The following is a 24067-nucleotide window of genomic DNA, read 5'->3' as shown; positions in this document are numbered from 1 at the left end:
TCGCTCTCCCCTTTTCCTGTACTTGTAGCAAGTCCTGCTTTAGTAAGGCTTGGTGGTTTTGGGGAGGGAGACGTCGGGTTCTAAGCATGAAATCTTCCCTTTTCATGGGGGAAAGCCCAGGCAATAACCACTCCGCTTCCCTTCTCCTGATCTCCCCTTCAGGGCGAGGTGATGAACCTGTTGATGTTCCTCTCCACCTGGGACGGCAAAGTGCCCCAGCCGGCCATCCTCAAGCCTCGCCCGCTCTGGACCGGGAAGCAGATCTTCTCCCTCATCATCCCAGGACACATTAACTGCATCCGTACGCACAGCACCCACCCGGACGATGAGGACAGCGGGCCCTACAAGCACATCTCTCCCGGAGACACCAAGGTACTGTTGGTGGGGCAGGGGGAAGGCAGACATCACCAGTGTGGTGTAGTGGTTAAGAGCAGTGGACTCGTAATCTGGGGAACCGGGTTCGATTCCCCGCTCCTCCACATGCAGCTGCTGGGTGACCTTGGGCCAGTCACACTTCTCTGAAGTCTCTCAGCCCCACTCACCTCACAGAGTGTTTGTTGTGGGGGAGGAAGGGAAAGGAGAATGTTAGCCGCTTCGAGACTCCTTCGGGTAGTGATAAAGCGGGATATCAAATCCAAAACTCTTCTACCTCTTCTTCTTCACCAGCCTGGCCTGGTGCGTTCCAAAGGCCAAGGAAGGATCAGACCCTGATTAATACACATGAGGCTTGGCCAGCCAGACTCTGGGAGGAAGTGCGAATAATAATTTGTTACTCCCTGGCCCAGGTCCCTTTTATTAACAAAAGAACTCTTAACACAGCACTTGTAAGGGCCAATCAGATGTCCTCTGAGCATTAAAAAAACCAAACCCCACATAGGACAAAGTTAGATCAGAGAAATCCTTTTAACTACAAAGACTACTTTGAGCATGCATACATGTTTTTAGGGTAAATAAAACAGGAATCGAGGAGGAATGCATTTAGCAAATCCCGGAGTTCATAAGCAGTAAGCAGGAAAGGAAGGATGGCAAGGAAAGATAGCATTTACCATCTCCTTGTGAACGCTCTTGCTGGCCCTTAAGATCTACCTAAAGATTAACAAAATCTACATCAAAGTTACCTCCTATCTTTATGGCCTAGGACATGCTGCCTTCAGATGTCTTCTAAATGTTAGGTAGTTGTTTATCTCTTTGACATCTGATGGGAGGGCGTTCCACCGGGCGGGCGCCACCACTGAGAAGGCCCTCTGCCTGGTTCCCTGTAGCTTTGTTTCTCGCAAGGAGGGAACCGCCATTAGGCCCTCGGAGCTGGACCTCAGCGTCCGGGCAGAATGATGGGGGTGGAGACCTAAAACCTCCCCACCTGATCCTCAGTTCCCCTCTTACACTAGCTGGAACTAACAGAGACAAGAAGGGAGGAGGTAGAGGATGGAACGTTTGTAGAGCAACACACTGAGCAAAGCAGAACATCCCACTGCTGCAAGTCAAAATTGCACGGCTCAAAGGGTGCCAGGCTGGTGGATGGAGATGCAAAGCTGCAGCAGACACACACACACACACACACACACACACACATATATATACCGGTCTCTACAGCTGAGCTTCCCTAGTTTCCTGCCTGTGGCCAGATTTGCTAGCCGTCCCCACCAGCCTCACGCTCCTCTGTCGCTCTCCTTTCCCCTCTCTTCCTCAGGTCATCGTGGAGAACGGGGAGCTGATCATGGGCATCCTCTGCAAGAAGTCGCTGGGCACCTCTGCCGGCTCCCTGGTCCACATCTCCTACCTGGAGATGGGCCACGACGTCACCCGCCTCTTTTACAGCAACATCCAGACGGTTATCAACAACTGGCTTCTGATTGAAGGTGAGCTTGACGGTGCAACTTGGTCTGTTTTGGTGGGGGGGGGTGTCTCCCCCCCCCCCCGTGGTTTCTTCTTCCTCCAGAGGAGTCTGGCAGTTGCAGCATTGGGGTTCTGATTTAACTCTTTACAGTGGTACCTCAGGTTACATACGCTTCAGGTTACAGACTCAGAAATAGTGCTTCAGGTTAAGAACTTTGCTTCAGGATGAGAACAGAAATCATGCTCCGGCGGCATGGCAACAGCAGGAGGCCCCATTAGCTAAAGTGGTGCTTCAGATTAAGAACAGTTTCAGGTTAAGTACGGATCTCCAGAACGAATTAAGTACTTAACCTGAGGTACCACTGTACTTGCTCGACTAGACCCACCTTGGGCCTCCTCAGTTAGGCATGAACTGGTTCCCTGTGTTGCCATTACAGCGGTACCTTGGTTTGCAAAAAGTCTGGTTTGCATACGTTTTGGATTACAAACACGTCAAACCCCAAAGTGTGTGTCCCGGTTTGCAAACTTTTTTGGGATTACAACCAATTTTTTTGGATTGCAACTAAATACTTTTTGGAGGTCCATTGGCAGAAGCGCGCCTTGAGTTACAACCTGTTTTGGCTTACAAACAGACCTTCGGAGCGGATTATGGTTGTAAACCAAGGTACCACTGTATTTATTTTGTTGGAACTCCAAAGTCACACACAAGGGCTGTGCTCCAGCTCCACTGCCAAAGGCTAAAATGCAGCATTTCTCAAACTTGAGTCTCCAGTTGATTTTGGACTACAATTCCCATCATCCTTGACCGCTGGTCCTGCTAGCTAGGGATGATGGGAGTCGTATTCCAAGAGCAGATGAAGGCCCGAGTTTGGGAAACCCTCATTTATTTCCTGTATAATCTCTTTGTTTCTCTGAGGGGCTCAAAGTGGCCTACTTGGTGGTACTCATTTAATCCCCACAGCCCTGTCAGGTAGGGTAGGCTATGAGTTGCCCTGTGGGCTTCGTGGCCCGGCAGGGAATTGAACCCTTGTCTCCCAGGCTGTAGCCCGACGCTAACCGCTAGGCCACGCCGGCTTTCTTGTTCTCCCTTTCTGGTGTTGAGCCTCCTCTCCCCCTCTTTGGCAGGCCACACCATTGGGATCGGGGACTCCATCGCTGATGCCAAGACCTACCAAGACATTCAGAACACCATCAAGAAGGCCAAGCAGGATGTCATAGAGGTAAGGAAGGGAGCAGAACTCTGCACCCAAAGCGACGAACGTATGGCGAGGGGGATAGGAGCTCTTGGGGAAAGAGGGCAGAGTGGGTGGGGGTTCATCATTATTTGGCCACAGCAGTTAAGGACCGGAGCTCAAGGCCACGGCGTGCTTCCTTCTGACTCCACCAGCAGTGCTTCAGGCTGGTTGCCCTTGGCCTGTAGATCGGGAGCTGGGGGGAAATCGACACCAAAGGTTCCCAAACTGTGGTCCGCAGGTTTCATCTGGGTGGCCTGCAGCGCGTGTGTTAGAAAACAAGGCGGTGAAAAGTCGCACAGCACCTAGCAGAGCACACACACACAATTGCTACAGCAGATAGAAAAACTGCCAGGTGCTTCACCAAAACCATTGGCAATTTTCAAGGGGTGCGTCAGGGTGGAGTTAGGGGGATACTGTCTGTTTAGGGAAGTTTTTAATGTTTGCTGCATTACTGTATTTTAATATTTTGTTGGAAGCCACCCAGAGTGGCTGGGGAGGCCCAGCCAGATGGGTGGGGTATAAATATTATTATTATTATTATTATTATTATTATTATTATTATTCTTTATAGAGATGGTTTTCACAGAGCTCTGTGGGATCCAGCAGAGATGGGTTTGTTTGTTTGTTTATTCATTGTATCTATAGCCCATCTTTCCTCCAAGGACCTCAGGGTGGCTTACCTAGCCCTCCTCTCTCCCTCACGACAACCCTCTGAGGTAGGTTAGGTTGAGAGAGGCAGTGACAGGCCCAAGGCCCACCCTGTGAGCTTCGCACCCGAGTGGAGATTTGAACCCTGGACCAACACTCTAAACGCTACACCACACTGGCGAGGGAAGGGAGGCTTGTGTTTGGGTAGGATGGAGAGGGAAGGGGAGAGCAATCCCATAGCCTTGGGTGGGCTTGGCTTTGTCCTGGGGGAAGGGGCCCGTTCTGAGACTCTCTCCCCCTCTTTTCCCCGCCTGACTCCAGGTGATCGAGAAGGCCCACAACAACGAACTGGAGCCCACCCCTGGCAACACACTGAGGCAGACCTTTGAGAACCAGGTCAACAGGATCCTGAACGACGCCCGAGACAAGACCGGCTCGTCCGCCCAGAAGTCCCTCTCCGAGTACAACAACTTCAAGTCCATGGTGGTCTCGGGAGCAAAGGGCTCCAAGATTAACATCTCACAGGTAGGCCTCGCCCCTCCGCTTCCAGGAACCCGGTGGGTGGTTGAACGGACACCAGGCATGGTAGACGGCCTTCCTGTTCCGCTGGACGCCAGGCACTTTGGGTGACTGCCCCGCCTCTTCCCCCCTGCTCTTTGGGTGACTGCCCCGCCTCTTCCCCCCTGCTCCCCACAGGTCATTGCCGTGGTGGGGCAGCAGAACGTGGAAGGGAAGCGCATCCCCTTTGGCTTCAAGCACCGGACGCTGCCCCACTTCATCAAGGATGACTACGGCCCCGAGAGCAGGGGCTTCGTGGAGAATTCCTACCTGGCTGGTCTCACCCCGACGGAGTTCTTCTTCCACGCCATGGGAGGCCGAGAGGGGCTGATCGACACGGCTGTCAAAACAGCTGAAACAGGTGGGTTTGGAGGGAAGGGGGCGGGGGGGGGAGAAGAGAGAGGGGTACATGGCTCCACTTGGTGGTTTAGTGCTGTTCTTTCAGCAACCGGGATTCATCCTCCCATCCTGCCTGGGAAAATCAGGTTCAATCCAGGAATTCAGAAAACCTGACCCCCAAACCCAGGCCAGTGTTTCCTTGGTGGTTTAGACGGGGCGCCAGCACCCAGGGGCTAAAAGCAACCCTGTTAGGTAGGACAGCTGTTACGCCACTCTTCTTTTGCTCGTCCAATCTGATCCAGGAGATCTCAGGCTATGCTCTGTACACCCCCAAAACCCCACAAGGAGCAAGAGTTAAAGTGCCACCTTCTGCTTCTGGGGCGTCAAGGCAGACAAACTGTACAATCACAGATGTGACCAAAGATGTGTCTGAGACACTGGTTTAGAACCAAGGCTTTAACCCACATCAGAATTCTAGAGGTGGGAGGGACCCCTAGGGTCATCTAGTCGCACCCACAATGCAAGAATTCTCCCCACAGCAATCCCTGGGTGGGCTCGAACCACGAACCTTCTGGTTAACAGCCAAATGCACTGACCCGTTGCCCCACAGGAGGCCCCCAAACATACAAACCCAAAATGAAGAAGTTAGTTGGATTAATCATAGTGTAGAATGAAAGCTATTTAGGAAAGGAAAATACTTTTAGCAAAATGGGACCCCTTGGGAACTCGAGAACCCGGACCCAAGAACCCTTATACAATGCCAATGATTCCACTGCCCCATGAAGATGCAGCACAGGTAAAGACGAGAGGTCGCCACACAGAGAGCAATCTGGGAAACTTAAAACACTTTTGCTTAGTAACTGGCCTAAACCGGGAGATGTCCAGGCATTCGTTTTCCAGAGGTGGGGCTCTCTGGCTCTTGGACAGATATTGTAGCCCAGGTGTGGTCCATGAGAGCACTGGCAAGAACAGACTGGCAGAATTCGAGACCAGGGAGAAGAGTCGGTGGAAGAAGACTGGAAAATATTTAAAGTATATCTACAGAAACATTGTAAAATTAATGAGTGTTAGAAGGATGCTGGAATGAAGTTACATGGTTTTAGTAGAAATGTAACAAAGAATTAGGTAAAAGCTGATTGATAATGGGTTAAAATGAAAAAATTCAAGGTTAGATCGTTAAGATAAATTGTAGAATAAAAATTGAGAAAGATGGGAAGAACTTGCTGAAATAGTGAATTGAACGAGAATACAGTGGTGCCCCGCAAGACGAATGCCTCGCAAGACGGAAAACCCCCTAGACGAAAGGGTTTTCCGTTTTGGAGGTGCTTCGCAAAACGAATTTCCTATGTGCTTGCTTTGCAAGACGAAAATGTCTTGCGAGTTCCTGCGGGGGTTTTTTCCTCCCCCCCCCCTTTTTCCCAAGCCGCTAAACCGCTTATCAGCTGATGGCTAAGCCGCTTAACAGCTGATGCTAAGCCGCTTATCAGCTGATCCACTAAGCCCGCTAAGCCGCTAATACTGTAGCACTAATCCGCTAATGGGCTTGCTTCGCAAGACAAAAAAACCCGCAAGACGAAGAGACTCGCGGAACGGATTCTTTTCGTCTTGCGAGGCACCACTGTACAAAAAAAGGGAGGTGTGAGGAGGTCGATGAAACAAGTAAAGGAAAGGAAAGGAAAGGAAAGGAAAGGAAAGGAATGGAATATTGGATGTTTGTTTTAGTTTCTTTCGTGTTTTTCTTTTTTGTTGTATTACTGTATTGCTTTTATATGTTTTATATGTTTTATTATTGTTTTTTTTCTTTTTTATTGGTTTTTTTTTTCTTTTTTCTGTAATTTTTAAACTCTTAATAAATATCATTTTTTTAAAAAAAGAGAGCACTGGCAAGAACAGCTCCCCTCTTCACCCAGAAGTCTGAGCTGCTGACAGAAGCAGCACTTGTGTCGACTTGAATGTGGTGGACTTGTAAAAGAGTATTGGGGAAATAATCCGTAATGAATTGAAAAAAATGTTTAAAAGTACATTTCCAAAAGAAACCCCCGAGTCCTTTTTGTTGGAGATGATTCAGACAGCAATTCCCAGCTGTCAAAAAAGGTTATTTATGTACGCCACTACTGTGGCCCGTGTTTTGTTAGCCCCCAAATGGAAAGTAAGCATGGTCCCAACTAAAGAAGAACGGTGATATTCTTCTGCGCAGCTTGCCGACTTAACATATAGAATAAGAGAACAAGAATAACATACGTTTAGAACAGATTGGAAGACATTTATTGAATACATGGTAAATTGTGTACACTTGGAAAAACGTTGGCAGCATTAAGATAAATTCAACAGTGTACACAAGTTTTGATGGATGCAATAATGGGATATTGAATGGTTTAGTTTTGTAAAATATGCAGGGATTTGTGATACGCAAAATGAACCACGGAAAGAGAGGAAGGGAAGTTGTTGATATTTTAAGGATGCTTAAATGAGTGTTTTGAATTGTAAAACAGAAAATTTAATAAAAATGATAGATAGATAGATAGATAGATAGATAGATAGATAGATACGGAGGATCTGTGGGGCGCACCGGGTTTCTCGCTAACCTCCTCCTCTGCCCCACGGCCAGGTTACATCCAGCGGCGGCTGATCAAGTCCATGGAGTCCGTGATGGTGAAGTACGACGCCACGGTGCGCAATTCCATCAACCAGGTGGTGCAGCTGCGCTACGGCGAGGACGGGCTGGCGGGGGAGAGTGTGGAGTTCCAGAACCTGGCCACGCTCAAGCCTTCCAACAAGGCCTTTGAGAAGAAGTGAGTCTTGCCTCGGGGGTTTCCTTCTGTTTTTTTGTGTGTTTTTTTAAATGATATTTATTAAGGTTTCAAAAGAAGGATACATAAATAAGAAAGAGAAAAATAGAAAAAAGAAAAATACAAAATACAAAAAAAAAAACCAATTAAAAACAATTCCATCATTTCATCACTTCTCTTTCATTTACTTGTTTCCCGGACCTCCTCATACCTCCCTTTTTTGTATTCCAGTTCAATTTATTAGTCCAGCAATTCCTTTCCCTCCTTTTTAATCCTGATCTTTAATCTTAATATATTATAGCATTAGGTTTTTACGTATTGAAAATCCAATTTTTCCATATTCTTTTATACCATTACAGCTAGAAACCACTTAACTTCAATCCAACATCATTCTAACATTCATTAATTTTACAATATTTCTATAAGTAGTCTTTAAATTTCTTCCAATCTTCTTCCACCGACTCTTCTCCCTGGTCTCGGATTCTGCCAGTCATTTCCGCCAATTCCATGTAGTCCATCATTCTTCTGCGTGCATCGCCTTTATTCCGTTGCTCCCACGTTGTGTGGGATTTCCTCTCTGCCCCCTGCTTATGAGGCTGGAGAGTCCTGATCTGCGCTGGGCAACGAGGGAGCTCAGTGCAAACAGCTTCCGTGTCAGTAGAGTCGCCTGTAAAGGAGACGAACTGAGGTTGGGGAAGGCCAAGCTATAGGATGCCTCTTGAAATTCTGTCTTTTCTTACTGCAATCTCAGATGGGCTGCAACAGTCAGGCACATGCAATGAATTATTTTCAGCTGGCGAAACAAACACAACGCCACTCTATTGCATCAAGAGCCCCTGTTCCCAGTAGACCGTGGCTTCGCTTTGTTGCTCGGTCCAGGCTTTGGGTGTCCTGGAAATATCCAGAGCATCGCAGCTGTCCTCTTGAAGGTCTCTTCTCCTCCTTCTCCCCCCTCTCCAGGTTCAAATTCGACTACACCAACGAGCGGGCTCTGCGGCGCACCCTGCAGGAAGAGATGGTGAAGGACATTCTCAGCAACGCCCACATCCAGAACGAGCTGGAGAGGGAGTTTGAGAAGATGAAGGCTGACCGGGAGGTGCTGAGGGTGATCTTCCCTACGGGAGACAGCAAGGTGAGGCTTGTCTGGCCTTGTCTTGACCTCCAGGCTGGGCAGGAAGACACCCCTGGAGACTCCTAGTCCAGATCGTGTTTCTGGTCTGGTTCAACAGGGTGTTTTTTTGATGCCCCCCCCAAAAAACCCCCCAACCCTGCATTTGTGGACATTCCCTCTCCGCTTCCTGGATGCGCTAGTTCCGTGGTTCTCAAAGGGTGTGGTCTTCCACCTTGGCGTGGCAGGAAGATTCAAGGGCAGTCAAAGCAGCATTTGAACATTTCAGTGTCATGTAGCATAGCATCAAGATAATTTCATTTATTTGCATAATACGGATAGATTTTCAGAACGAGAGCTAGAAGCATCCAGGGATAGCGAGGACCCATCCTAGTTGCGTTTTCCAATATATTTCTTACCAGTAAAAAAAAACTAGGTGTGGCACGAGCAAATCTTGATTTTGAAAGCGAGAAAAATGTTGGAGCACTAATTTTAAGTCGTTTCAAGCTGTTTTTAATAATTGTGTTTCAGTGCTAATGCTGTGATTTAATGGCTGTGGCCTACCCCCAGGACCTTAGGATGAAGGCATGTAATAAATTGTAATATGCAAAGATGCAGGGATTACTGGACCTAATTAGGGTTTTCTAACTCATGCCTCTCTTCTCGCCCCCCAAACCACCCTCTTTTCATAAATCCATAGCAAAATTAATCAACCCATTTTGTTGTTTTCCTTCGCCTTGCCCTGGAATATTTATTACTCGGTTTTAAAAAAAAAGGAATATACAGTTTATTTTTTAAAAACATCCAGGATATGGTGTGCAGCAATCACACATAGAAAACCATACAACGAAAACCATAGAAACTAATAAAATTGGAGATCAACTTACGTATTGGCAGTGCAGTCGTACCTCAGAGGTCAAACGGAATCTGTTCCGGAGGTCCATTCGACTTCCAAAACATTTGGAAACCCAAGCTTGGCTTCTGATTGGCTGCAGGAGCTTCCTGCAGCCAATCGGAAACCACGGAAGCTCCGTTGGACGTTCAGCTTCCAAAAGAACATTCAAAAACCGGAACACTTCTGGTTTTTGATCGTTCGGGAGCCGGAACATTTGTCTCCGAAGACATTTAGGAGGTACGACTGTACAATATTTTCATGGTTATCTGTTTGTTTACCATATGAAAAGCCGTCATAAGCTTGGTGGCATAGGATACGCCCTGCTGGAAAAGCAAGAAGAGGTTAAAAGGAGGAGTCTTGCTGGTGATGGAGGGGGCAGCGTTGGTCGACGCCCGCACCTGGCAGTGCCCAGTTCCTAACTCTCCATTCCCACACAGGTGGTTCTCCCATGCAACTTGCTGCGCATGATTTGGAACGCGCAGAAGATCTTCCACATCAACACACGCCTGCCCTCTGACCTGCATCCTATCAAGGTGGTGGATGGTGAGTTTGGCAGGGAGGGGCAGAAACCAGTGGCAAGGGGAGGGAAGGATCACACACACACACACACCAGCCTGCCAGGGGAAATCTGCGGCCAGGCTCCTTTCTTGCCGGCTGCCAAATCCAGGGACGCTTTTCCGACGTGAATGATTCAGCCGGGTCTCCCGGGAGGGGGGGAAAGATGTAGAACGCGGCTGGAACAAGGCCGGGATATATTAACTTGCCGAGAACAAGCGAGCCGCAATCTCTCAGCTCACCCCCTCCTGCCCTTCTCTGCTTCCTGCGACAGGCGTCAAGGAGCTCAGCAAGAAACTGGTGATTGTGAACGGGGACGACCCCCTCAGCAAGCAGGCGCAGGAGAACGCCACGCTCCTCTTCAACATCCACCTGCGCTCCACTCTCTGCAGCCGGCGCATGATTGAGGAGTTCCGCCTCAGCGGGGAAGCCTTTGACTGGCTGCTGGGCGAGATCGAGTCCAAATTCAACCAGGCCATTGTGAGTACCTGGCTGGGGACCGTCCTGGATGTTTGGCTCCCTCCAGGGGAAAAATTAAAATGTTTTTAAAGGGACTCTTGAGGGACATAACCCAAACCAGTTGAACAAGATCGTTTTCAGATTTATAGCCGAGCTATGTTTGAAATTCAAGGCTTTGCAGCGGGGTGGGTTTGATTTAAATCACATCAATTTAAATCACTCGTCAGCAAGACTTGATTTAAATCATTTTTTTACAGAAAGACTCATGCTTGCCGGTATAACCTTAATACTTGCAGCCAGATGAAGGTTTCGTTTTTGGAATAATAAATTTTCAGAGTAGTTTTTGCAGTTGTATCAAAAATTATTGATTTGCTTATGCTATTAGAAATACTTATGAAATTATTGTGAGGTATAAGAAGTTAGCTTTATATTCGGACAACTTTTCTGCTGTACTTTATTGGAAGGAGAAAAATAATCATTCCCTTAATTACAATTTAAATAATTTATTTAACTAAAACAATAACATTATAGCGTATGTATCCATGTTTGCTAACTGATGTGGGGTTAAACTTTTTAATAAAAAAAAGCTTAAGACAGTTTTAGCACACATGAAAAACTTAAAACAAATCCTTATTTCCTGATGAATAGCCTTTTGACTATAATGTAACTTAAATAGAAAACTATCTTTAGAAACATTTTCCCCCCAAAAGCATTTAATTAAAAATTTTAAAAATCCATTTTTATGCATATATATATATATATATATAATCATTGATTTTTATCCACCCAGCGTTGCAGGTTGTTCGAACATAGTTTAGGTTAACCGTGGTTTAGGGTTTAGGCGTAACGCTAAACTGCGGTTAATGATAAACAAGAGCAAAAAGGGTTTCCTTGTAGCCACACCATAAGAATATCACTGTTAGGTTCTCCTCTCCATTTTAACCGCACAACAACCCTAGAAGCTAGGTTAAGCTGAGAGTGAGTGAGTGAGTGACTGGCCCAAGTCCACCCATTGGGCTTCTTGGCTGGGCAGGGATTGGAACCCTGGTCTGCCAGGGTCCAGACTGGCTTACCGTATAAAGCCATGGCTGGGCGGCCCCTTGAGGTCAGCGGCTGCTCATTCCCTCTTTGCCCATCCTCCCACAGGCTCACCCTGGCGAGATGGTGGGGGCGCTGGCTGCCCAGTCCCTGGGCGAGCCAGCCACTCAGATGACCCTGAACACCTTCCACTACGCCGGTGTCTCGGCCAAGAACGTGACGCTGGGCGTGCCCCGACTCAAGGAGCTGATCAACATCTCCAAGAAGCCCAAGACTCCCTCGCTGACAGTCTTCCTGCTGGGGCAGTCCGCCCGAGATGCTGAGAGGGCCAAGGTACGGATCCAGAGGAGGAGAAAAGGCAGGAAAAGAGTGGGGTGGAGCAAATGGAGACTTTGCCTGTTGGCTGAGCCTTTTTCACGTCATAATAATAATGATAAATAAATAATTTTATTTAGATCCCGCCCTCCCCAGCCGAAGCCGGGCTCAGAGCGGCTACAACACTAAAATGATAAAACATTCTAAAATCATTTCATTATAAAATTAATTCAAATCAGATTAATGGCAACCATTGGGCTAGAGTTCTGTGGGGATTGCCAAAGGAGGGAGTCAGGCTGTGCCCTGGCCAAAGGCCTGGTGGAACAGCTCTGTCTTGCAGGCCCTGCGGAAAGATGTCAAGTCCCGCAGGGCCCTAGTCTCTTGTGACAGAGCGTTCCACCAGGCCAGGGCCACAGCCGAAAAAGCCCTGGCTCTGGTTGAGGCCAGCCTAACCTCTCTGTGGCCCGGGACCTCCAGATGTTTTTGTTTGAAGACCGTAAGTTCCTCTGTGGGACATACCAGGAGAGGCGGTCCTGTAGGTACAAGGATCCTAGGCCGTATAGGGCTTTAAAGGTTAAAACAGCACCTTAAACCTGATCCTGTACTCCACCGGGAGCCAGTGCAGCTGGTATAGCACCGGGTGAATGTGATCTCGCAACGAGGACCCCGTAAGGAGTCTCGCCGTGGTATTCTGCACCCGCTTGTAGCCTCTCCAAAGACCTTTTTCTCAAACGACTCCACACTCACATTCATGGTCTTTTCCTTCTGCTTCTGGGTCCCTTTCCAGTAGAAGCTGCAAACCTTCCTGTTCCTTTAGTATTTACTGAAACTTTTTAGTACCATCGTGTCGTTAAAAAAATACTTTTTTAATGGTCTACATCAATAAAAACATACTCCTACAGGGTTAAATTCACATTACAGGCGGAAATACATTGTACCGTAAGCAGAGAAAGAAACAAGGGTTGGGAGAATCATTCCAAAACTGCCCAATAAAATAGAATGTGTTTTTATTATTGATACATCTCAAACACAAAGGATTTTGAAGCATCACGTAAGCTCTGTGCGGTCTCCTTTATCCATTTGCTGTTTCGTGGACAGCGAGGTTTCCCTGTGTGCCTGATCCCTCGCTCTTGGATCCCAGCAGGTTGACTGATGGATTGCAGGAGATGGCCAAAGTTTAGCTCACTGTGCCAAGTATAGCTTCTTATGCACAGAGCTTGCTTTTTCCCCTCCAACAAATGTATTGAGTGGAAAGGGGCAGCTCTGTGGTTGGCAGGAGGGTAAGACTAGGCGCTCTCATGGCCAGGCATCTTCACCCCATTCTCTCCCCTACCCCCTACTCTCCTGGGGGTCTGTCTTCTTCCCAGGACATCCTTTGCCGCCTGGAGCACACGACCCTCCGCAAGGTGACTGCCAACACCGCCATCTACTACGACCCCAACCCGCAGAACACGGTGGTGGCCGAGGACCAGGAGTGGGTGAACGTCTACTACGAGATGCCCGACTTTGACGTCACCCGCATCTCCCCCTGGCTGCTGCGCGTGGAGCTGGACCGCAAGCACATGACTGACCGCAAGCTCACTATGGAGCAGATTGCTGAGAAGATCAATGCTGGTGAGAAGGAGGGGCAGAGTTGGGATTAGGTTCCCCCCCCCCAAAAAAAACCCCATTCTAGAGAAGGTGTTGCGGTTTCCTCTTCAGCCCAGGAGCTCAACCTTTCTTCCCTCCTCCTTTTGCAGGCTTTGGGGACGACCTCAACTGCATTTTCAACGATGACAACGCAGAGAAGTTGGTGCTGCGGATCCGGATTATGAACAGCGACGAAAACAAGATGCAAGAGGTGAGAGGGGGGGTGGTCCTGGTAGAAGATGGCTTTGAATGAAGCCTTTTAAATCTACTTTATTAAAGGTTTTGAACCTGATAATACCATAAAACTCAAACTAAGCAAAATAGAGTAATGAAAAATAATATATCAAACAGAAGAGAAAAAGTAAGATGCATTAATGATCACCAGCAATGATCTTCATAAAACACAAAATTATAAATAGATCTGTGTAGCCCTCAGTCAGCGTTTTAATCTTCTCTGAATCCTCCCACCTCTTAATTCCTCTTAATCAGTCACACACCATGAGAAAAACACCTCTGACTTGCCTCTCATACTGCCCCTTCCTCTTCTCTGACAGCTCCCTGTACGTATCTTCATTCAGCAAAAATACAATTTTTTAAGTGTTAAGGCATACATCTAGCTAATAGGTAAGAAGTAAAAGACCCCTGGACCGTTAAGTCCAGTCGAATTCGACTGTGGGGTGCTAGGTTGGCAGGAGCTGGGACAGAGCCACGCAAGCTCACCCCCGTAGAGCAGATTCAAACTACCGACCTTCCAATCGGCAAGACCGAGAGGCTCAGTGGTTTAGACCACAGCGCCACCCACGTCCCTTTATCTAGTTAATACTACTAGAGCATGAGTAGGCAAACTAAGCCCCAGGGGACGGATCTGGCCCAATCGCCTTCTCAATCCGGCCCGTGGACGGTCCAGGAATCAGCGTGTTTTTACATGAGTAGAATGTGTGCTTTTATTTAAAATGCATTTCTGGGTTATTTGTGGGGCATAGGAATTCGTTCATTCCACCCACACACAACCCCCCCCCAAAATACAGTCCAGTCCCCCACAAGGTCTGAGGGACAGTGGACTGGCCCCCTGCTGAAAAAGTATGCTGACCCCTGGACTAGAGAGCCACCCAAAATCCAAGAATGAAGACTATAATGGCAGGAAGGAAGGAAGGAAGGAAGGAAGGAGGCCAGATGGGTGGGGTACAAATAATAAATTATTATTATTATTATCGAGGAAAATGGGAAAGCCACAGAAGGCCCTTTTACATAATCAGAAATACAGGAGAGTATCTGTAGAGGTTAGTGGCATGCCACATGCCCAGTGGGTCCTACGTTTATCCCACAGGCTGGTTGAGGAGATTGCCCTTCTCCAGAGTCACACCCAAGCCACTCCAACTGCAAATGGCAGTGTCTCTGCCTTGCCATGGCCTGCGAGGCCTGGAGCTGGCAAGGGGGATAAGGGCGGGCAGACCTATCGCTATTGCTCTGTGACTCTTTTTTTAATATGCTGCTTTTTGGGCAAAAAACACCCCCGGAGACAGCTCCTGCAAAACACAAATGCACTCACGCTGGTGCAAAGTGGCTCCTCAGGCTCCTAGCAGCCTTTCCGGGGCAGGGTTGGGGTCCTGAGAACACAACAGGGCTGACACTTTCTGCCTCCTCCCCTCCCTCTTGCGCGGCTTATAGGAGGAGGAAGTTGTGGACAAGATGGACGACGACGTCTTCCTCCGCTGCATTGAGTCCAACATGCTGACGGACATGACGCTTCAGGGCATCGAACAGATCAGCAAGGTGAGCCTGGGCAGCGGGATTCGCACTCGGGAGGTCCTAGCTGGCTCCCACAATCCCCTCCCCACCTAGGCATGATGAGGGGTTCCCTCCGAGCGCACCCTGACCCCCTTTTTTGCCCTCTATCTCCCCCTCTAGGTCTACATGCACCTGCCCCAGACAGACAACAAGAAGAAGATCATAATCACGGAGGACGGGGAGTTCAAGGCCTTGCAGGAGTGGATTCTGGAGACGGACGGCGTCAGCCTCATGCGGGTGCTGAGTGAGAAGGATGTGGACCCCGTGCGCACGACCTCCAACGACATTGTGGAGATCTTCACGGTGGGTACCTGGGGGGGGGGATATACGGCTAGGAGGGGGCTCGTTCTGGGGTTTCTCGCGAGAGGGGGAGCAGCCCTTCCTCTGCAATAGGGCATGTTCATTCATTTATTAATTTTATATGATGCCTGCGGCATGTTAGAAGAAAAAAACTGCTCCTTTTCCCTTATGGGGTATTGTGGAGCCTGTATAGAGTCCTTGAGGGTTCCCTATCGGTAGGAGGAAATAACAGAGATCAAGCAGAGTATATTGAGAAGCAAAGTGGCTAGTAAGCCTGATAGAACTGGGTGCAGTTATTTATTCTTACAAGAAAAACTGCCCCCTTTCCCTTATGGTGTATCCAAGAGTCCTTAAGTGGGTTCCCTATCGGTAGGAGAAAACAACAGAGGCCAACCAGAGAATATTGAGAAGCAAAACAGCTAGTAAGCCTGATCTTTATTAAACTGTTGCAACAGGGTCCCCCGCTCACCACACGCAGGAAAGAGGAGGAACCCTGAACAATGGTGCGCAAGCTGTTATATAGACACTTGAAATTGCCCACCCTGTAGCCCAAGACCACCCCCCAAAACATCATACCTACATCACAGAAGGAGGCAGTCTACAGCAGAAATCTTGTCTGCCAGGAGACCTGATAATGGTCACTGATTGCATTACCTAGGCAGTCTGGTCGTTCTTTTGTGGTGGTTAATACTTTAGTTCCTCAGTCCAGGTCACAGGCTCACCCTATTCCTAAACAAATATGCCCTTAAGACAGGATTTGTGAGCCAAAAAGACAATGGGAAGGCTTTCCCCATTTGCCTCCCTTACTGCAGAGGAATATTTGAGGTCATTGGGAGAAATCAAAATGGTTTCAGGATTATTCTCCCATACTATTTCAGACACATGGTTCATATATTTAGATATGTGTGCATTAATGAATACTTATTATATATTTGAGACTATTTATTGAGAATATTCTATATTAAAATTCTTATAACAACCACTTGACTGCAAAAGCAACAATAACAACTTCAAAAACGGTTTACAGAAAAGATGCAAGGTTGACATAATTGCAGAGCAAAATTAACAGTAATTTAAGGTGTTTAAAATAACAATGGATCGAAAGCAGATTTGCTCTCGCACCAGCTTTCTGGCTAGGCTTATCTAAACTGGAATGCCTTTGGAAGGCAGTGTAGTGAAAGGCAGTCAACAGGCAGGGAGTTCCGAAGCGCACTAAAAGATGGTTCTTCTGCGCATGTGGAACGGGTATCAGGTGCCAATTCCACCAATTGAAGTGGCCAAGTTGGCTCATAATGGGGCAAGGCGATCTCGTGTTTGTGTGAGAGAGAGAGAAAGGGAGAAGGAGCTCCCTCCAAGATGAAGATTTAAGGGAGGGGATCTGGGAGCGCAGTTTTGGGGGGCCCCTCTTTGCAACTGTGGCAGCCTGCCTCTCCTCACCCTTGCAGGTGCTGGGCATTGAGGCCGTCAGGAAAGCCCTGGAGAGGGAGCTGTACCACGTCATCTCCTTCGACGGCTCCTACGTCAACTACCGCCACTTGGCGCTGCTTTGCGACACCATGACCTGCCGCGGCCACTTGATGGCCATCACCCGGCACGGCGTCAACCGACAGGACACGGGGCCCCTCATGAAGTGCTCCTTCGAAGAGACGGTGAGTTTTCTGGGGGAGGGAAAGGGCCAGGAATTTGTCGGGTTCAGCCTCCACTCGAGTAGGACCCTGGCAGAGACACATGCCCGACTGGCATGTTCTCTCCCTCCTGGCCGATTGTTTGGGAGCTTCAAAAGCTTTCTTCAGCCCGAACATCACAGCGACCGATGCCAACAGGCATCGGCACACTTAGGGATCCACAGAGTCTGTTCATCTTGCGTGACAGACCTCAGCAACTCAGCATTTTGGCTAATCTACTTTATTTACATATAAACACACACGGAGCACTGCAACATGGCTCCCTCTCTCTAGCATCAGACAGCAAAGGGAAAGAACAAAGGACAACAGTCCCACTTCATGGAACACAGTACACTGGTACCTCGGGTTAAGTACTTAATTCGTTCCGGAGGTCCGTTCTTAACCTGAAACTGTTCTTAACCTAAAGCACCACTTTAGCTAATGGGGCCTCCCGCTGCTGCCGCGCCGCCAGAGCACGATTTCTGTTATCACCCTGAAGCAAAGTTCTTAACCTGAAGCACTATTTCTGGGTTAGCAGAGTCTGTAACCTGAAGCGTATGTAACCCGAGGTACCACTGTATTGGGAAGTTTTAGTGTTTGATGTTTTTAGTTTGTTCTGATGTATGCTGTGAGCTGCCCAGAGTGGCTGGGGAAACCCAGCCAGATGGGCGGGGTATAAATAAATAAAAATTATTATTATTATTGACGGCTCTGTTGGTTAGAGCATGGCGCTCACCACACCAAAGGTGGCAGGTTTGATACCCGTATGAGGCTGCTGCAAATTCCTGCTTTGCAGGCCATTGGATGAGATGAACCTCAGGGTCCCTTCCAATTCCACGATTCCATGCTTCTATGGTCTGCCTCCACATTTGTGCTGTGCCAGTGTGGTGTAGTGGTTAAGAGCGGTAGTCTCGTAATCTGGGGAACCGGGTTCGCGTCTCCGCTCCTCCACATGCAGCTGCTGGGTGACCTTGGGCCAGTCACACTTCTGTGAAGTCTCTCAGCCCCACTCACCTCACAGAGTGTTTGTTGTGGGGGAGGAAGGGAAAGGAGAATGTGAGCTAGCGGGCCACCCTTTGACTCGCCCTGCCCTCCGCTGCCCCCTGCAGGTTGACGTGCTGATGGAAGCGGCTGCCCACGGCGAAAGCGACCCCATGAAGGGCGTCTCGGAGAACATCATGCTGGGCCAGCTGGCCCCGGCGGGCACCGGCTGCTTCGACCTCCTCTTGGACGCTGAGAAGTGCAAATATGGCATGGAGATCCCCACCAATATCCCGGGGCTGGGCGTGGGCGGACGTAAGTCAACCTGCCACGCTTGCCGGTCTGGGAGCAAGGAGGCAGCGGCAGGCCTGGAAATCTGGGGTCCTCTTGAGAGGGGAGAGGCAGGTTTCGCATGGGCGGAGCAGGGGATTCTGGGAGTTGGCACAACAGGGTATGCGCAAGCCAGCACCACAGAGGACTTAAGTAGAGGAGCGAGGCAGACATGGGCAGATGACTCCAAGCGACCGTTTCCTCCCTTGAAGGAATTCTTCGCTTCCCTGAAACAGACGCTCGCGTCTCGGCAGCTGAAAGCGTGTGACGCTTTGCTTCACAGCCGTTTCCTTTGGGGCGAGGGAGGTGTGCTCAGGCTCGTGAGGCTGAATATCGAGGAAAGCAGGGCATCTTCTTTTTAGAAATGTGTGTGTTTGAGAGGGCAGGATTCTGCAGATTATAAAGCAAAGGGTAAAAGTGAGAGTTTAGGGCAGTAGATTTAGGTAAGTGAAAGCAAGAGGGTCTCTGTTGGGGCCAATTTCCTCTCCTCTCTAACTCCATTCCGTTCCTTACAGCTACCGGCATGTTCTTTGGGTCTGCTCCCAGCCCCATGGGGGGAATGTCGCCCGCCATGACCCCCTGGAACCAAGGCGCAACACCAGCCTATGGGGCATGGTCTCCTAGCGTTGGTACGTATCAGGGAGGGGGGTCTTCCGCCTACACAAATGCCCCCTCTTGGAATTATTAGCTGCAGGTTTGAGCTTGACCCAGATGGTTGGAATATTGCTTTACGTTCCAAGTTGATCAACAACAACATGCCTGTGTTTTTTGACGCGCACCAGTTTTAATCTCCCAAAGTCCCTGTTGTGTAGGCCAAGCCGTTGGCCAGTAAGCTTTCATGGCTTGAATTGGGGATTTGAACATGGTTGTCTCTGGCCCTCGTCCAGTGCTCCCAACCCATGATGCTAAATCTTCCCTGCCTTGGGATCTCTCCTTCCCAGGATCTCTGGGACCGTGCCGTGGGAAATCGCAAATTAGGGGAAGTAAGGAGACCTGCATATTCTCCCAAGAGGTTTTGTGGGTTTCTTGCGATGTTCTTTCTCCTGCCAAATGAAAAAAAAAAAGGCACATAGATGAACTCTGTGTGTTTGACCTTTCATTGCTTTGCAAACATTGGCTGGGCTCCTAAACTGGAGATTCGGTTCCTCAGCTGCGCACGTGCGTCGTGTGGCCTTGCACCCCCAATTGCAAAAGGCAGGGAAATAACCTGCAGGAAACGTCATGTGTGTACAGGCTGTTGGGGATCTTATGTACAGCAAATGATTGATTCACAGTCACACACACACACACACACACTGCAGTTTGGCCTTTGAAGACAAATTCCAACTGCTAATGGCGTCAAAACCCAGGCAGGAGGGGGGGAAACCACGTGGTTCCTTATTTATTATTTCTGTTTATAGGCTGCGCTTGCCACTTCAGTTTCCAAAGCGGGGTTGCGATAATTGCCACCGCACCAGCAATTACTCAGGACATTCGCAGTTGTACAAGTTGCCCCCGACCTGAACTTTTTGCTGCAACTCTTCCCTCCGACTTGGGACCTGTTTCTTACTCCCTTTTTCCTTCCTCGGTTGCGCAGGTAGCGGAATGACTCCGGGGGCAGCTGGCTTTTCACCCAGCGCTGCCTCCGACGCCAGCGGCTTCAGCCCCGGCTATTCTCCAGCCTGGTCGCCCACCCCGGGGTCCCCTGGATCTCCAGGACCCTCCAGCCCGTACATCCCATCACCAGGTGAGCGAGAGAATTCATTCTTTCAGTGCGCTGTAAGGAAAACAGTGTGTGTAAGGAGCCAGCGTGGTGTAGTGGTTAAGAGCGGTGGACTCGTAATCTGGTGAACTGGGTTCGCTTCCCCGCTCCTCCACATGCAGCTGCTGGGTGACCTTGGGCCAGTCACACTTCTCTGAAGTCTCTCAGCCCCACTCACCTCACAGAGTGTTTGTTGTGGGGGAGGAAGGGAAAGGAGAATGTTAGCCGCTTTGAGACTCCTTCGGGTAGTGATAAAGCGGGATATCAAATCCAAAACAAACAGACCGGGATCCTGGACTGACGGCTGTTCCTCTTCCCTTCCTCTAGGTGGGGCTATGTCTCCCAGCTACTCCCCGACCTCTCCTGCCTACGAGCCTCGTTCCCCAGGAGCGTACACACCGCAGAGCCCCAGCTACAGCCCCACGTCGCCTTCCTACAGCCCAACCTCTCCGTCGTACTCCCCCACCAGCCCCAATTACAGCCCCACCAGCCCCAGCTACAGCCCCACGTCGCCCAGTTACTCTCCGACCAGCCCCAGCTACAGCCCCACGTCGCCCAGCTACAGCCCCACCAGCCCCAGCTACAGCCCCACGTCGCCTAGCTATTCTCCAACCAGCCCCAGCTACAGCCCTACATCGCCCAGCTACTCTCCAACCAGCCCCAGCTACAGCCCCACGTCCCCTAGCTATTCTCCGACCAGCCCCAGCTACAGCCCCACGTCCCCCAGTTACTCTCCGACCAGCCCCAGCTACAGCCCCACATCGCCCAGCTACAGCCCAACATCGCCCAGTTACTCACCAACCAGCCCCAACTACAGCCCGACGTCGCCGAACTACACCCCGACTTCGCCCAGCTACAGCCCCACCTCGCCCAGCTACAGCCCGACGTCGCCGAACTACACCCCGACGTCTCCAAACTACAGCCCCACCTCGCCCAGCTACTCCCCGACCAGCCCCTCCTACAGCCCCACCTCGCCCAGCTACTCCCCCTCCAGCCCCCGCTACACCCCGCAGTCGCCCACATACACCCCCTCCTCGCCCAGCTACAGCCCCAGCTCGCCCAGCTACAGCCCCACCAGCCCCAAGTACACCCCCACCAGCCCGTCCTACAGCCCCAGCTCCCCAGAGTACACCCCGACCAGCCCCAAGTACAGCCCAACGTCGCCCAAGTACAGCCCAACGTCGCCCAAGTACAGCCCAACGTCGCCCACCTACAGTCCCACTACCCCCAAGTACAGCCCGACCAGCCCCACCTACTCGCCCACCTCTCCCGTCTACACCCCAACCTCCCCCAAATACAGCCCGACCAGCCCCACCTACTCGCCCACCTCCCCGAAGTACAGCCCCACCTCGCCCACCTACTCGCCCACCTCTCCGAAGGGCTCCACCTACTCGCCCACCTCCCCTGGCTACAGCCCGACGTCGCCCACCTACAGCCTCACCAGCCCGGCCATCAGCCCGGACGACAGCGACGAGGACAACTGAGAGCGGGCGACGCCTGTTGCCACGGAGACCGGTGGGCGGGTGACCTCCGAGTGGCGCGATTGGATGAAACGTTCAGAAGCTTTCGGGAGGCGGCGAAACCTCCGGTAGCTCCTGGCAACCTCCTATTTGCAAGGGGCCTGGAAAAAAAAAACACAGGCGCAGAAGGAAATTCTGCAATGCTAATACCTATCTCTCTCTCTCTATTTCTCTCTCTTCATCCCGCAAACCCACAGAGAACGTTTTGATCTCCGTTCTCTTGTCGTTTTTATCTTTAAAAAGAAAATACTGTAAATAATCGCATAGACTACCTAGTGAAATGAGCAAACACGGACCCTGTTTCGGAGGGGGGGAGAGTAGCTCACATGTGAAGGGGGGGTTGGGGGCGCAGCCCCCCCCCCCCCCCAGCAAGACGGAGCCCGTCTTGCCACCTCTCGCAAACCGTGCTTCGGGAGAGGCGAAAACGCGAGATTTGGAAGCTGCGACGACTCCCGTCAGCTTTCCAGCTTCGGCGATAATAGTACCTTTTTCCGTACGTGTCCGTCAGGAATTATTTATGTTTAAAAACCTTAGAGAAAGTTTCTTGGTTAAAGTGCATTGCATTAACGTGTTCACTTTTCTGCGGGGGGGGGTCGAGGGGAGGGGAAAATCCGATGATTAAGAACCTCTGGAGAGAAGTTGTTTTTAAGTCTTATACTTTTGTCGGGGGGCTGATGCTTGCCTCCCTTTTTTCACAGCATGTTTGGAAGTTCAGAACTGTTCCCTGGCTCTCGTCGCGTATGCCTCTGGAGCGGGGCCACAGCAATTAAACCGTTGTCATTTTGTTGGGTGTTTTGGAATCCTTGCTTTTTCTTGTGAGCTCAAAAACTCTGTAACTTTCTGAAAGACAAAAAAATAAAATAATTTTTAAAAACTCCCAGCTTTGTGCCTTTGTCAGATTCTTTTTAAGTTGAGCATGTCTTCACGGGCTTCTGCACACGTAGAGCTGCACGGTGTATGGGATATTGGGGAAGAATTATTGTAACCTTGAGGAGATGATGATCTGATGCAGTCAGCTTCCATCTCTGGCCTTCTCGGTGGTGGCACCCGCCCTGTGGAACGCCCTCCCACCAGATGTCAAAGAGAAAAACAACTATCAGACTTGTAGAAGACATCTGAAGGCAGCCCTGTTTAGGGAAGCTTTTAATGTTTGACTGACTGTTGTATTTTAATATTTTGTTGGAAGCCGCCCAGAGTGGCTGGGGAAACCCAGCCAGATGAGTGGGGTATAAATAATAATAATAATAATAATAATTATTATTATTATTATTATTATTATTATTATTTTATTTAGTTAGTTAGTTGGTTAGTTAGTTAGTTATCCCTTCCTGACTCTGGTTTCTGTGTTTTATTGCTTTCAATATCCCTTCAGAAAAGGCCTTTTATGTGTTGATGACGCTGTTAAGCAAAGCCTTTGATATATACCCTGGCATTTTTTGTTGTTGTCCAATAGGACTAACTACGCGAAAGTAGTTCTCTATGCGCCAATAGCTGCCAGGATGCTCATGGCAAAAAACTGGAAGGGGGGGAAATCCCATCAATAACAGAACGGCAAATTAAACTTTGTGAATATATAAATTTGGCAATATTCACAGCATTCTTCAGGGGGCAATCGGACCAAAAATTAGCAAAAGATTGGGATTCTGTTAAAGAATATATGAAAAAACATTGTTCTGGAGTAAGTATATTGGTATGAAACGAAGTTTTGCAGGGTTAAAGAAATTCAAAAACAGTGCAAAAGGTATATAGACACAACAATTCAGAAAGATTAAAAATGTTGAGGTCTCAAAACAGAGGAAGGAAGTCAATATGTATATGTATATATGTACGTAAAGATGATGGCATGGTTTTCTCTCTAGGTGTGTGGGTTTTTTGCTTTGTTTTTTTGTTTTTTTGGATTTTATTTTTGTAATTTTTGTTGTAATTTTGCATTGGGGAAAAAAAATATTTTTTTAAAAAAGGACACAGGTCTATAAAAAAATCTCGCTTTGGAGCGTGCCAAGCAAAACGCTCCACATAGACTGTTTGGCCGCAGTGCTATGGACCGAGACTATCTGGGGGATAGTCTCCCTGAGGCAGATTGAAGTTTGGTAATGTATATACTGCTTGCTGTTTGGAATAAAACCTGTAACCTTCTCACCACTTGCGTTAGTATTGCTTCTGAATCTTAATTTTAAAAGAATCATCTTGCATTTGGCAAGACACATGGCAATCCATGCTGCAAGCTGGTGTGACAGCCACCAAGTTAAGGCAGGTTTTTAAAGGTTATTCGCCAGCGACAAGATTTGCCTGTGTTTTGCCTCGCCGGTCACGGCGACTCTTAAATCAGCCTCCAGGAT

The 24067-nt window shown here is 49.2% G+C and overlaps 1 protein-coding gene across 1 annotated transcript in view; it reads left to right on the top strand.

Annotated features, from left to right (window-relative positions):
- Positions 1-22608, top strand: part of POLR2A (RNA polymerase II subunit A) — a 36683-nt gene extending 14075 nt beyond the window's left edge. Inside the window, exons 11-29 of the mRNA XM_080979588.1 lie at positions 163-372; positions 1691-1859; positions 2962-3056; positions 4041-4244; positions 4416-4638; positions 7225-7408; positions 8366-8537; positions 9846-9951; positions 10238-10443; positions 11569-11793; positions 13143-13389; positions 13515-13615; positions 15073-15177; positions 15313-15495; positions 16938-17141; positions 18266-18452; positions 18983-19096; positions 20044-20193; positions 20536-22608. Coding sequence (XP_080835714.1) covers positions 163-372; positions 1691-1859; positions 2962-3056; positions 4041-4244; positions 4416-4638; positions 7225-7408; positions 8366-8537; positions 9846-9951; positions 10238-10443; positions 11569-11793; positions 13143-13389; positions 13515-13615; positions 15073-15177; positions 15313-15495; positions 16938-17141; positions 18266-18452; positions 18983-19096; positions 20044-20193; positions 20536-21692 — 4242 coding nt within the window. The 3' untranslated portion in view covers positions 21693-22608. The remainder of the gene's footprint in view (positions 1-162; positions 373-1690; positions 1860-2961; positions 3057-4040; positions 4245-4415; positions 4639-7224; positions 7409-8365; positions 8538-9845; positions 9952-10237; positions 10444-11568; positions 11794-13142; positions 13390-13514; positions 13616-15072; positions 15178-15312; positions 15496-16937; positions 17142-18265; positions 18453-18982; positions 19097-20043; positions 20194-20535) is intronic.
- Positions 22609-24067: the final 1459 nt, after the last annotated feature.

Source organism: Podarcis pityusensis (genome assembly GCF_964106645.2).
Source record: "Podarcis pityusensis genome assembly, chromosome: 13".
Classification (NCBI taxonomy): domain Eukaryota; kingdom Metazoa; phylum Chordata; class Lepidosauria; order Squamata; family Lacertidae; genus Podarcis; species Podarcis pityusensis.
The sequence above is the reverse complement of the archived record's forward strand: the minus strand, read 5'-3'. Positions and strand labels throughout refer to the sequence as shown.